At 49.9% G+C, this 12,766-nt stretch overlaps 1 protein-coding gene across 1 annotated transcript; it reads right to left on the bottom strand.

Moving 5' to 3' along the window:
• Nucleotides 1-6,853: 6,853 nt before the first annotated feature.
• NOP2 (NOP2 nucleolar protein) lies at nt 6,854-12,345 on the bottom strand (the record flags this gene model as incomplete). Its single annotated transcript, XM_082014327.1, has 16 exons — nt 12,173-12,345; nt 12,048-12,093; nt 11,899-11,975; nt 10,977-11,242; nt 10,642-10,685; nt 10,292-10,476; nt 9,326-9,555; nt 9,139-9,228; nt 8,972-9,059; nt 8,734-8,874; nt 8,406-8,545; nt 8,042-8,131; nt 7,628-7,750; nt 7,446-7,543; nt 7,218-7,348; nt 6,854-7,107 (listed from the first exon to the last, which is right to left on the bottom strand). The coding sequence occupies exons 1-16, from the start codon at nt 12,276-12,278 to the stop codon at nt 6,854-6,856; spliced, it is 2,109 nt and encodes a 702-aa protein (XP_081870453.1). The 5' UTR covers nt 12,279-12,345.
• Nucleotides 12,346-12,766: the final 421 nt, after the last annotated feature.

Raw genomic sequence — 12,766 nt, 5'->3', positions numbered from 1 at the left:
AGACTAATCAAATTTATTCCCTTCTCCTGCCTTGCTGTGTCCAGCACACATCTGTTTCTCCTGTCCTGCCCGTGACTCTGGGCTCTCCGCCACAGTTCCCATTTGCATTTATAACACCCCCCTCCCACCAATAACCTGGCTGCATCCTCCCTGGCACACCCATAACTGCTGGAAGTCATAACTGGATTTCAGTCCCTCCCATATGGGCTTAGGGTAGGAAATGAAGTGAGCTTTCCTTCTCCTTCTGTCACCTCTTTTTTAACATTTTTCCTCTTCTTAAGCAGCTGTTCCCTTGCTCTGCCTCTGACCAGAGGCTGAGTGATGGCAAACAGTGCCATGTGCCCCCATGTCGCTGCAGCTTGCGTGCATGCAGAACCACCCATGTTTTCTGCCAGCATCCGCCACCCTTGCGTACCCCTGATTTTAGACCACTCCCCCACCCCCCGTACAGTTCCTGCAGTTGATTGCGAACCCAGATGAGCAGGGTCAGGCAGGGGGGTCATCTGCTGCTGCGTGCAGCCAGCAGGGAACGCAGACAAGGGCAACACCACAAACCATGGAGCAAGGGCTTTCCTAAGCTCTGCTTGGACTGCTTCTGTCCTGCTGGGGGAAACCTGGCAGGCAGAGCTGATTAATGAAGTGCCAGCAGAGGAAGGCATCGCCATCCATCAGGAAAAGCTTTTGCACCGGGAGGCCAGTGCAGCACTAGAACAGGTAGTGGGATCTCCATCCTTGGTGGTTCTCAGGGCTCAACGATGCCAAGCCACAACGATGTGACCTGGGACAGTCTGGGACAGTCCTGCTTACGGCAGGGGGCTGAGCTACAGAACACCAGCACTGCTTCCCACCAACACCCCCCTTATCTCCTGGAGAGGACAAGACAGTTGTGGAGCCTCTTTTTTTTCCCCTAGCTTCCCTTGCTCAGGATGCTTGCTGGAATAAAGGATTCCTCCTGACACAGAAAATGTCAGGAGTGGGGCAAAGGGCCAACCCCTTCTAGTTGCTCCTGAGGAAGCCCAGAGCCCATCCTGCTACCCAGGGGACCACAATGCTCCTCCACTGGGCTTCAACCTCACCCCAGCAGACCAGCTCCTCCTCCCCCTCTTCTCATCTTGGTTCACCAAACCCCCTGGCACTTCTCCAGACTCCGATAGCTCCTGCCCTGTGCTTATCACCTCAGGCTCAGCAGCTCTTAAAATTGTACCTGTAGCCAAAGTAAAAATAGACACAGACCTGCTGATATTTATCTTACTTCCACAGATTTGAAGGCTGAGAAAGAAGCATCACATTTTGTGACCCCATGCAAAACACACGGTCCCAATTTCTGTAGCTCAAGTCAGGTACTCGTGTGGGACTGTCTCTCTAGTTGCTGACAGCACAGTAAAAAGAAATTACCCTTCATAGGCAAATCAAGGTGGATTCCCCAGGTGCTAACCACCTATTAAATTCACATGCTTTGCCTTGCCTTTCATTTGAATTTGCCTAGCTTTAACATCCACTGCCAGTTTGAGATGCTCCCCCTCTCCCAGATCACAGCACCTCTTACTAGCTAATGCACCCACCTTGCAAAAGGTGCTTCATAGGCGAAACCTGTTAAAACTAGCTCCACAGCTTTCCTTGAGGCTTTTTAAGGCATAGGTCACATTAGTGTGTGTACCCCACCTCCCTGCTCTCCTTCCACGTACCCCAGTGCTACCTTCTCCCTTGCACCACACTGCTGGAACATTTCAGTATAAACTCTCCAAGCCTTCCAACTTTCAGAATGCTTCACTAAAACCGATCCCTAAAATTGCTTCTACCCATAGAGTCAGGTGCTGCAACGCTTGGGCACCTTACTGCCCAGCAAAGCCAGCAGCCCAGAGTTAGCTGCCTAGATTTGGGTGTGAATGCGGAGAAACTGGCACAGAGGAGCAGCTGCCAACAGAATCAGGGCGATCACCACACTAACCAACACACAGAAATGTCCCTGTCTAACAGCAAAGGAGGGAACGGATTTTCTTTAAAACCCCAAACACCAGTCCAGGAGGGAGTTTTGTAGCCAGGTCTTGCTTGTGAAGGCAATTCTAGGTACTACAGCCAAGGGCCTCAGTGACCCTACTCTTCCCAGCAATTCCCCATTGACTACATCAGGCAAGTAGGACTTGCAGACATCCTCCACATCCTCTCTAGCAGGGATGGACGGCTCAGGGGAACAAAACCTACTGAAGCAAGCTTGGTCATTTGTGGATTCGGCCCCTGCAAAAGTGTATATATCTACAGGGTTATGTGCAAGAGTGCCTGCTCAAGGCTCTAAATTTTATACCCAAGTCCCTGAAACATGCAGTGGAGGATTTCAGTCCCTTCCTCTGGATACAGCCTGACATGAGACAAGGCAACCGCAGGCTACCTACCCGGCACAGAACAGACATTACAGGGTGTGACATCACTGGAATTAGTGACTGACTCGCATTGCTACTGAGTCTCTTCTCTTTCCATTATGCGCCATTATCCCCTGAAGTCCAGGGGTGCAGAGGTGCCCTACCTCTCCCTCCCGGTTTGCAGAGGTGAGCTGGCAGCACTCCAGAGCCTGGCAGGCAGGAGCTGCCAGCTGGCTGTCTTAATTGCACCCTGGTAAGGCCTCTCCGATAGACTCATTCCTCTCCTTTTGCGGAGAAGGGTTTGAAGAATCCGCACCGATTTCAAGATCTTACAACATGCGTGATATTTCTCCCACCACACTGGCAGTCATTAACACAGAACCTCACCGCTTCCATGCACCAGGTTTGTTTTGCATGCTTCTGGCCTTGCCTAGTCTATATAACTTTACAGCATGTGGCAACTCTGTAACAGAACTGTTTACACATTTTTTTTTCCTCCAAGTAATTAAATGCCATCCCACTAACATTTGTGCACGGCACAGTGGAATAGGCGTCTCAACACGTTACACTGACTTCTCTCAATCAGCTTTTAATTTATGACAGCATTTTTACTCCTCAGATCTGCTTTCAGCCCTTGCTTTGCCATAGTTCTTGCTTTGCTCTGCCTCAGCTCTCGCAAGCTATGTTATCAGCAGCTTTCAGATATTCAAATACATTCAAGGAAGGTATTGAAAGATGATCCAGTAGTCACATTTTCCAAAATTCTCAGCTTTCAAATAACAAAAGATTCCCAGAGTAAGAAAGTAAACACGAGTCTACTGTGACCAGCAGCCTCGTACCAGAACGCAGACGGAAGCCACCAACCTTTGTCCCCAGCCCAGCTGATACATCCCCAGTTCTGCCTCCGAAGCTCCGTGGCAGCACTTCAATGTCGCACTCAACATTCTCTCTGAGCAGTGGTAACTGCAATGGCTGAAACAAAGAGCAGAAGGGGAGTGAACCACAAAATAGAGATGAAAGTTTCCTCTGTCTCTCCCCAGCTATAACAAAAGGCCCACAGGCAAGTAAAGCAAGTGGAACCATGCTCAGTAAGAGAGAGAAGTTTTATTGACATGGTTAAAGCAGCATCTATTCCCACCTTTCAGAAGGGAATGATAATTTGGAGATCCACCAGAAACCAGATTGTTACATTGGGATCCCAACCAAGAACTTTCTACCCCTGCTGCTGGGGTTATCAAGATAAGCTGGTTATCAAGATGAGACTATACGCTAGCACAGGAACCTCAACAGGCATCAGCAGCAAAGCAGGACAGGTTAGCATTGCTCCCAAAAGGACAGGCTCATGGCTTGCCAGAGATAAAAGCTCTTCTAGGTACAAGTCACCTTATAGCTGGAAGATTGCCATATGGCTCCAGTTTTGAGTTGTATGCTAAAATCCTGTATTTTGTCACTCCTGGGGAAATCTGCTAGAAGGGAATAAGAAATAAGGCCGGAGGAGCAGAGGCAGGGCTCAGCCTACCCAGAAGCTGCTGCTGCCACAAGTAACGCAAGCCTTGTGCAGCAAGGACCCAGCTGAGGGAATTGAGGTCCTTGGCAGAGCTCACAACTCGCCTTGGGAGCACTAAGGGGCAGGCGCAGCAGCAGGACCACCTCCCAGGGATGCAAGAGCCACTAAGCTGGGTCAGATCAATGGTCCATCTAAGCCCAGGAATCAGTTTCCAGCACAGGACGAGGACAGAGGGGTTTGTGATCAGGGCAGGTGAGCAGCAATCCCCCCTCACAGCGCTCTCCCAGCCTCTACCAGTTCACAGCTTGTGGATCTTCTGAGCCAGCTGTGTTTATCAGCCCTTACAAAAAATATTTTTACCTTGTGCATGCAGCTGGGTTTTCAGCCTGCATAAGCTTTAGCATCCACCGTACCCTGCAGAACTGAGTTTCACAGCTACCTACACCTCTGGTACATTTGATGGGTCTGAGGATTTTTTGTTTATTGGAAAACAGCAAGCAGTTGTTCCCTTCTCCATGTCACTCAATTTTACATGCCCTTCTATCACTAATCCTTTTCCTCAGTCTCTTTTTCAAGCTTAAAGTGGCCATGACTCTAGCTGTTCCTCTCACAGAAACCATTCTGTAAATTTGGATGTACTTCTCCTCTGAATATTTCCCACTTTTTCAATCCCTATTCAGATGGAGGACACTAGAAACACAGTATTGAAGAAATGCATGCACTGTCATTTTATACAGGGAGGTAATAATATTCTCCATTTTGCTGTCTAATAATTCCTTTCCTAATAGCACCTAGCATTTATCTAGCTTTTTTAAACGTCTCTTGGATCCTGTATGTCAGGCAACCCAGAGACCTCAACACACAAGCCTGGAGTGAGACGGACACATTCAGAGGCTCCTCCCTGCCCTAATTCACTGGGAAGCGTGATGAAAAAGTAATTTTCAAGTATAGGCGTATTTGGTTCATGGCTATTCAACACAAAAAGACAAAGTAAAAAAAAAACCCAAAACCAAAGTTATAATAATTAACCACACAATTGCATAAGCCCTAAAAAGCAGAAGATAACACAGGCTGTAACAAAGACCAGGACTCCTGAGACACTGACACAATCAAAACATTACAGAAACCCCTCAAGCACAACCTTTGCAGAGCTTCAGCCAGAAGCTACACAACTTGTAAGAAAGCAAAACTATCATGGGCTTTATGGGAAAGAGCAAACTTCTTATGGGATGTTTGAGGGGAATTGTGGGACTGTGTAAAGTTTAGCATGTAATGTTTTAAGGAGGATTATGGGAGCAAAAGTCGCTATGGGTGTTTAGGGGAAGGATTGAAGGAAGGGAAAGGCAGGCATCAAGCTAAATCAGGGAGAAGTCAGCATGGGAAAATGGAAAGGAGGAATAAATAAGAGGAGCCAGTCATGCAGAGCCCCTGGCTGCTGATCAGTGTGCTTCTCTGGCTGAGCCCTGCACCCGATTACCACCATCTGTCCTGGCCTTGTATTAAACGAATCTTAGCCGCTTCCTCTGTGTACATGCGCATTTGATCTTCTAGCAAACTGCAAGCTGGACTAGCCCGTTAGCAGGATAAGAGGTCTGAGAGCCTTACCAGACAGACCACAGGTCTAAGGGCCAGCTACCAGAGACCCATGCAAGCACGTGCACCCGCTGCACTAGCATGCTCTAGGGTTGATGGGCCAGAGAGCAGGAACAGGGTTAGGCCATTTTGCCATTCACATTTTGCAAGTGCTGTTTGCGTTTTCCTGGGCACCCACCACAGCACCTTTCTTCCGTTTCTGCTAATCCGTCTGCATCTGGTTGCATCTACAGCATGTGTGCGTGTGTCTGAGGGTTTCTAGAGTTCACACTCAGCCTCACCCCTTGCTGAACCTGGTAACATGGGAAAGCAGCAGCCTCACACGTAGCAGACCAGGACAGAAAGGAGTCCCTGGAGTCCACTGCATTCAGCTGTCCTTAACAACAAACACTGGAATAGCTCATCAAGTTCTCCCATGAATCCAAAGCTTGGCAAGGAAAACAAATCAAGGCAAAGTCTCATGTGAGCTGAGCTCACAAGACAATTACAGAAACAAGTTATGCCTCATGTCTGTTACCCACCCAACTGCACACACACTGTGGTGGAACAGAAGCTGGAGAGCACCTTGATAGACACCTTATTAATGAACTGTGTCTAGAAAAATATTTGTTCACTGGAGAGCAGAACCAAAGGAGTGAGTATCAACTCACTGACAAGGGAAAGAGACCTGGGCTATCATTTAAATAGAAACAGCCCAGACCACTGCTTGTTATGCCTCAAAGAGAAGCAACCACATCTAGGTGAACAAAAAGGCAAAAAGAATGAACATGATTGTGCAGCTCCAGGAACAGCAGCAACCCCTGCCTGCAGTCTGGGAGGCCAAGAACCAAGAGACTGCTGTGGACTAGCATAAGGGTGAAACGGGGACAATCACAACAATGAACTGGATTAGCACACAGTGACAACAGGGAATGAGGGACGGGCACAGGACCACTGGCCTACAAGCTCCAGCCCTGTCCCGACAAAGAACTCTCCTGACAGGCACCACACAATACAACCTTCATGCAAGGCAGCTAGGATTTCAGCTCCCACTGCTTTTTCACAAACATCCATGTCGCAGAGCGTAAGAACAGACACCAGGAATGCCAAAGCATCAGATGGCAGTGGAAGGGGTTTCTGTTGCAGAGGATTAAGGGGACATAGCAGAACTCTGTATTCCATGTTCAAGGGAAAAAGGACAAGACTTGAGCAGGAGTATAAAACTTTTAATGGGTCAGTGCATCAGTCCCTGATGCAGAGGGAAAGGGGCAAACTGGGCTATAGCTGACCCAGGCGCTCAGTGCTGCAGAGGTTATCTGCACAAAGCAGGAAAGACAAGGTGGTACACGCATAGCTGCGGCAGCCCCCAGCCTTTGCTCTCCAAGGAGAGGACCAACAGCTGGAAAAGCAGTTCCTCTCACTGTCCATTCAGTTTCACTCTATGTTTCTTCCTGGTAAGGACTTGAGGATGCATCATTTTGGGAGAAGGCCGGCCAGCCTTCAAGGGTCTCCTCTGTGCCTGCAATGAATGTCTCTTCTTCAAAGCAGGCTGTGGTGGCTTCTGCTCTTTATCAGCTTTCGATCGCTCAAGTTTCTTCTTTTTTGGCTGAGGTTCCATGATAGTATCAGGGACAGCAGACGGAGCTGCTGCTTCCACAGCAGGCTCTTCATCTGAAAGAAGAGAGAATGGTGCTATGAGAACCACCCACATGGCTTTTGCAGAGGAAGCAGTCTGTAAGAGCAAGCCCAGGCAGCTCAGCTGAGCTCCAGCACTAGGTTACCTTTTTGTGCTTGAGGGATAGCATTAGAGAATTTCTTGAACTTCGCAATGAAGAACCCATCCATATTGTGCGTGTGGGGATAGAAACGCCTTGTAGACTTGAGGGAGGGGTGGAAGCGACGGTCCTTGAACCTGGAAGAGGAAGTGGGGTGAGAAGCGATAGAATGTCTCTGCTCAAACCTGCCCACCAAGGAATAGTCACCTGTCCAGCTTATGAGCTGGCACACACCTGGTAAAGCCTTCCTTGCCAAAGTCCAGGCCTGTAGCCACCAAACGGACATTGCGTTTCTTCAGGGCATAATCCACAACCCACTCATTCTCTTCCACCTGCCAGAGAATAAGCATTAGGATCCAAAGCTCACCAGTCCCCTGAGCAGGAGAAGACCAGAGCAGAGCATAGAAGGGACTTACCATAATGGAGCAAGTGCAGTAGACAATGTAGCCCCCAGTCTCTGAGGCAGCATTGACTGAATCTATAGCACTAAGAATCAGCTCCTTCTGCAGGTGAGCACAGCGCAGGATGTCTTTCTCATCCTAAAAGAGAAAGATATGTTAGGATGCCAGAAGCACAGGGAAGCACCCCAGGCCTCTATTGTGGATGGAGGGATGACAGGACAGCAAAGTACGTATGATATAGAAGATTCTGGAGTCTTCTGCTGAAGTAACCTCAAAAAAACCCTAGCTCTAGTACAATACGCAGTATAGGAAGGAGAAAGAAAAATCAGCGTCCCTATTGCAGGCATCTCAAGAACAAGGCTGCCCTGAAGTCCTTCCTCTCATGACTCATACTTGAACTCCCATCCTGCATCCCCACTGGTCACTCACCTTGTTGGTTTTGACAGCAGGATCCTTAGAAATGACGCCTGTTCCGCTACAAGGAGCATCAAGCAAGGCACGGTCGAATCCTCCAAGCACCTACAGGCAGATGTACATTTGGAATTACGCTCACAGGTGGCAGACTCAGAACAAGACCAAGACTAGAAGCGGAACCAGAAGACTGGGTAAACAGGAAAGATCCCTCACTCCTCCCTGTTCACCTTCCTGTCTCCACATCAAATAAACATACTCCCTAGCAGCTCGGCTCATCCTCCTGTGAGAAGTGGCTTTAGAGAACACAGCTTTACAAAACAGACAGCACAGCAGCTCTAGACAAATATGGCAAGGACATGCAAAGCAGGCAGGAACGTACCTTGGGGAACTGGCGTCCATCGCAGTTACTCACTACAGCATTAGTGACTCCCAGACGATGCAAGTTCCCTACCACACTACGTAGCCGCTCAGCACTGCTGTCATTTGCCAAGATCATACCTGTATTCTTCATAAGCTGAGCTGTGGGCAGGCAAGACATCAGCAAGGGGCTGAAAACCTCCTGTGCTTTTACCCATAGGGACAGCCACCCGCCTCCTTTCTCCGAGTTCAGTCCCGCTCTGTTCCCCCTTTGTGTAGAGGCCAGTGGAAACTCATCACTTCACACAGCATCCCTCCCAAGGCTCCCACCCAAGGCTCCAGGGTGGTACCTATGTAGCTGGTCTTGCCCCCTGGGGCACAGCACATATCCAGGATGCGTTCGTTCTCCTGTGGAGCCAGAGCCATGACAGGGAGGAGACTAGAGGCTCCTTGCAGCATGTAGTGCCCAGCCAGATACTCAGGGGTGGCACCTGGGCAGGGAAGGAAGAACAAAAGATGACGACACGTGAAAGAAAAGACAGCCAAGAGCAGGTCAGCTCAGCCCTACGACAGGAAGGATGATCTCACCGATGGGAACAGAGGAGTCATAAACAACAAGCCCCGTTTTTGACCACTTCCCTAAGGGGTCGAGATTCACGCCACGGTTGATTAGAGCCTGCAAAACAAGGAGACGGGACTGAGATACCACCCCATGTGACAGGCAGCACAGGAGACAACCACAGGTTCCCGCTCACCTGTGCCAGGTCCCGTCGCCGTGTCTTGAGTGTGTTGGTGCGAATGGTCACAGGGCGGGGAACCTCATTGGCTTCCAGGAAGTTTACCAGCTGGATGAAAGAAAGGACAGAGAACAGAAATAGAAATGAAGACCCAAGGAGGCAGCCAAATCCTCATCAGTCAGCCAAGATATGAGCAGGATCCTACTTCAGGGAGTGGGAAGATGTCCATGAGCTTCATAAGCAAGAAGTCACTGTAGGAATAGTAGGCAGCCATGTCCCGGCGCAACAATGCGAGGTACTCCTGTCGTGTGCGCCCTTCCTCCCGCTTCACCACAAAGTCCTGCAGCACCTCCATGTTGCCCTTGATGCGCTGGTGAATGATGTGCAGGTCAGGCGGCTCAGCAGGTAGAGAGACCGTTAAGGAATCATAAATGGCTAAAACTCTTTCACAGGCTCTTTACAAGCACAATCATTCATGCAGACTCCTGCATCACAACAGCACCTGCACCAGAAAGGCCTCATTGGGATATGCTTTCATTAGAGCTCAGCAGAGGAGGGATTCAAAGGATGGAACTGGACATAAAAGTTCATTTTTTTTGCAGGAACTGTAAGGTGTTTAAAAGAATTTGGTTAGTTACTTTAGATAAACAGAAAAAAACTAGGAAAAAAGACAACAACAAAAAAAGTCTTTCAATACTGAAAACATTACCTATATCAGAAAGGAAGCTAAAAGTTTCCCAATGACAACAGAGAAGAACGAGAAGAATCAGGATAAAATTGTTCTGGGGGGCAGAAAGTTAGAATCGCCAAAGGCCAAGAACAAACATTTGGGGTACTGGAATCACTGTCATCAGACACTCAAGGAACAGATTTGACAAACACCTGCCAAGAAAATTGGGGTACAGAGAAATGAACTACATAATAAAGATATCCACATGCACTTAGAACTAGAAAGGAAACTGGGGCAGCTCCAAGCTCCATACAGGGTATAACAGATTTCCTAACCGCGCTGCACAAAAGCACAGCTTTGTATACTATTTATTAGGGCAGCTCATCTAAAAATACTTTCTCATGCACAAAACTAAGCAATACTCATGATAAAGCCCAAATGAAGCTCTTTGACTGTACCTAGGCCCTGTACTGCTGCATGCATATGGCTTATGGGTGTCACAGATAAAAAGGATATCTTCTCTCTCAATCTGTTCGTTAGTTGGGAATTTAAATTGTTCATCTATATCCACGTTGAGCTGCAGATCTGGGCTCTCTTCCTCCTTCTGTCCCATTTTCTGCCTGCTTGCCTCCTCTACAGCCTTCTCTGCCTCTTCCTCTTCACTGTCATCTTCACTGAGGCCTCCCCTAAGTACAAAGAACAGGATAGATGTTTTACACAAAAATAGCGTTGCACAGGCACTTCACAACTACCATTTCTTAGATGGCAGACAAAGCAGAAGAACAAACAACACAGGCTCCTCATTTAACCAAGAATGACTGTGCAGCCTGGCAATGTTCTCAAATCCTCACCTGTCAGACTTCTGCTTTAGGGCAGCTTTTTCAATAGGCAGCAACTAAACAGAGAGAAAAGATTAATGAAGCAATATCTCCAGGTACCTCCTTACTCCCTGCTATCTGTGAAATTTATCTCCTTTGTTTAAAAAGTACAACAAGCAAAAGCACCAAGTGTTATACTAGGACCAGTTACTAAACTTGAAATTGTTCTTGTGAAGGGAAGGAGAAAGCTCTCCACCACCTCACCATCCACCCTCCAGTAAAGTCACCCTTTTTCCCCAGGCCCAATAGCTCCTGTCAGCCAAAGAATTCAAGTACTTCTTACATAATTAATGGCAAAAAGCACCTACCTCTTCTTCCTCTGATGATAAGGCACCATAATCATCCACCATCTCCTCGCTGCTCCCCTCTTCATCCTCTTCCATCTCCCAGACACCCTCTTCCACCTCACCATCACTGGATAACTCCACATTGTTTCCTTTAGATGGGATTTTCTTGGCTTTGGCTGGAGCCAACCATTTTGAATTGCCATCACTGAAGCCAGACTGGCCATTAGGAGTTTGTCCTGTCGCCTTTATGGCATGTTTCTTCTTCTGTTGGGATACCTGTTCTTTAACTACAGGCAGAAAAAGTGGTTAAGAGTTAGACATTATTCTGAAAAGCAGCTGCCCTCATTTTTTAGTTGTTATACAAGACAGGCCTTCGTCCTAGTCCTCAGCTGCTTGTCCAAGAGAAGGGACTACTTGCTTTCCACATGGGTTTTCTCAGTCATAGAGAAGGGCATATTTTCACTTTACTCCCAATAAAACTTTAAAAGATATCTCACTAGAATTACCAAAGAAAAAAAACACAGCTACAGAATCCTTACAGTATTTGCTCTGACACATTATAGTACCCTCCTTCCCAAATCTTCGGGATATTTCCTTCTTCCTACCATGACAGCTTCCCAAGCTACACAGGACATAACACAGCAAGCTTAAAAGCCTCAACTACCCGTACTGCCTGCAATAACCTCGCTGCGAATATTACTACTTAAAGAAGTAGCTTTAACATGTGGAAAAAACCTTTTACTGCTTTGCTCTTCAGGCAGCACTGCCACCTGGCACAGCTGGCACCAGAAATCGGGAGAATTTCCCTTAAAATAATGAAATTCCGCCTGTCCCATGCCATTAAAAAAAAAGAGAGAGACAGACCGGAATCGGTCGGTGACCGGGCTCCCCGGGGGGCTGCAAAGCAAGGGCGAGACTGTGGGCCCCGGCCCCTGCCACTCACCTGCCGGCTCCCGCCCTCCTCCGAGCGGCCTCTTCCCCACCGGGGCGCTGCCCGCTCCCAGTCGCCTCTTCGCAGCCCTGGATTGGGAGGGGAAGCGGCGGTCATTCCCGGCCCGGCCGCCCCCGCGCCCCCCGCCCGGCCGCCCTTACCTCTTCCGCCCGTGACTGGAGAGCTTCTTCCTGCCGGTCTCCGGCTCTGAGGAAAGACACGCGGAGGTCAGGCAGCCCGCATCGGATGCACCGGGCGCCACGAGGCGGCACCGGGCCAGACTTACCTGGCGGCAGAAAGCGGGCCAGCTCCACCTCGGCCCCCCGCTGCTTGCGGGCCTTGCGCCCGGGGCCGCGCTTCTCCTTCCTGGTGGGGTCCAGCTTCCGCCCCATGGCGCCGCTGCAGCCTCCGGCGGCACCGGGCCTGCCGCCGCACGTGCAGCCCTCCACACGGCCCCACGCCGGCGCATGCGCCCGGCCTCAGCTCCGCCCCCACCCCACCCATTGGCTTGGGCCGCCGCTTCCTGCTCCCTGAGTGGTCCTGCCGGTGACGTCAAACGCCCGGCCTGCCGCGGGGCTGGGGGCGGGGCCGGCCCGCCGGTCTCCCGTGGGGCGGCGTTACGGCGAGATGCGAGGCTGCGGGCCCGCTCGCGGCCGCGGGCACCGGTAAAGGCCGACAGACCAGGGAGGAAGTCGAGGGGTCCCTGCCCCAAACTGCGGCTGCCGCCGAGGGGAGGCTGCAGCCCCGGGCGGGGGCAGGGGCAGCACAGGCCCTGGCTTCCACCGGCTGGCAGCTCGAACGTGGCACGCGGCACACCTTGGGCCTCAGCAGGGCCCAGCCGAAGGGAGGGTTAAACCTACCGAAAGCAGGCAGCAGCGTA

Source organism: Phaethon aethereus, assembly GCF_964289735.1.
Source record: "Phaethon aethereus genome assembly, chromosome: 1".
Taxonomy (NCBI): domain Eukaryota; kingdom Metazoa; phylum Chordata; class Aves; order Phaethontiformes; family Phaethontidae; genus Phaethon; species Phaethon aethereus.
The sequence above is the reverse complement of the archived record's forward strand: the minus strand, read 5'-3'. Positions and strand labels throughout refer to the sequence as shown.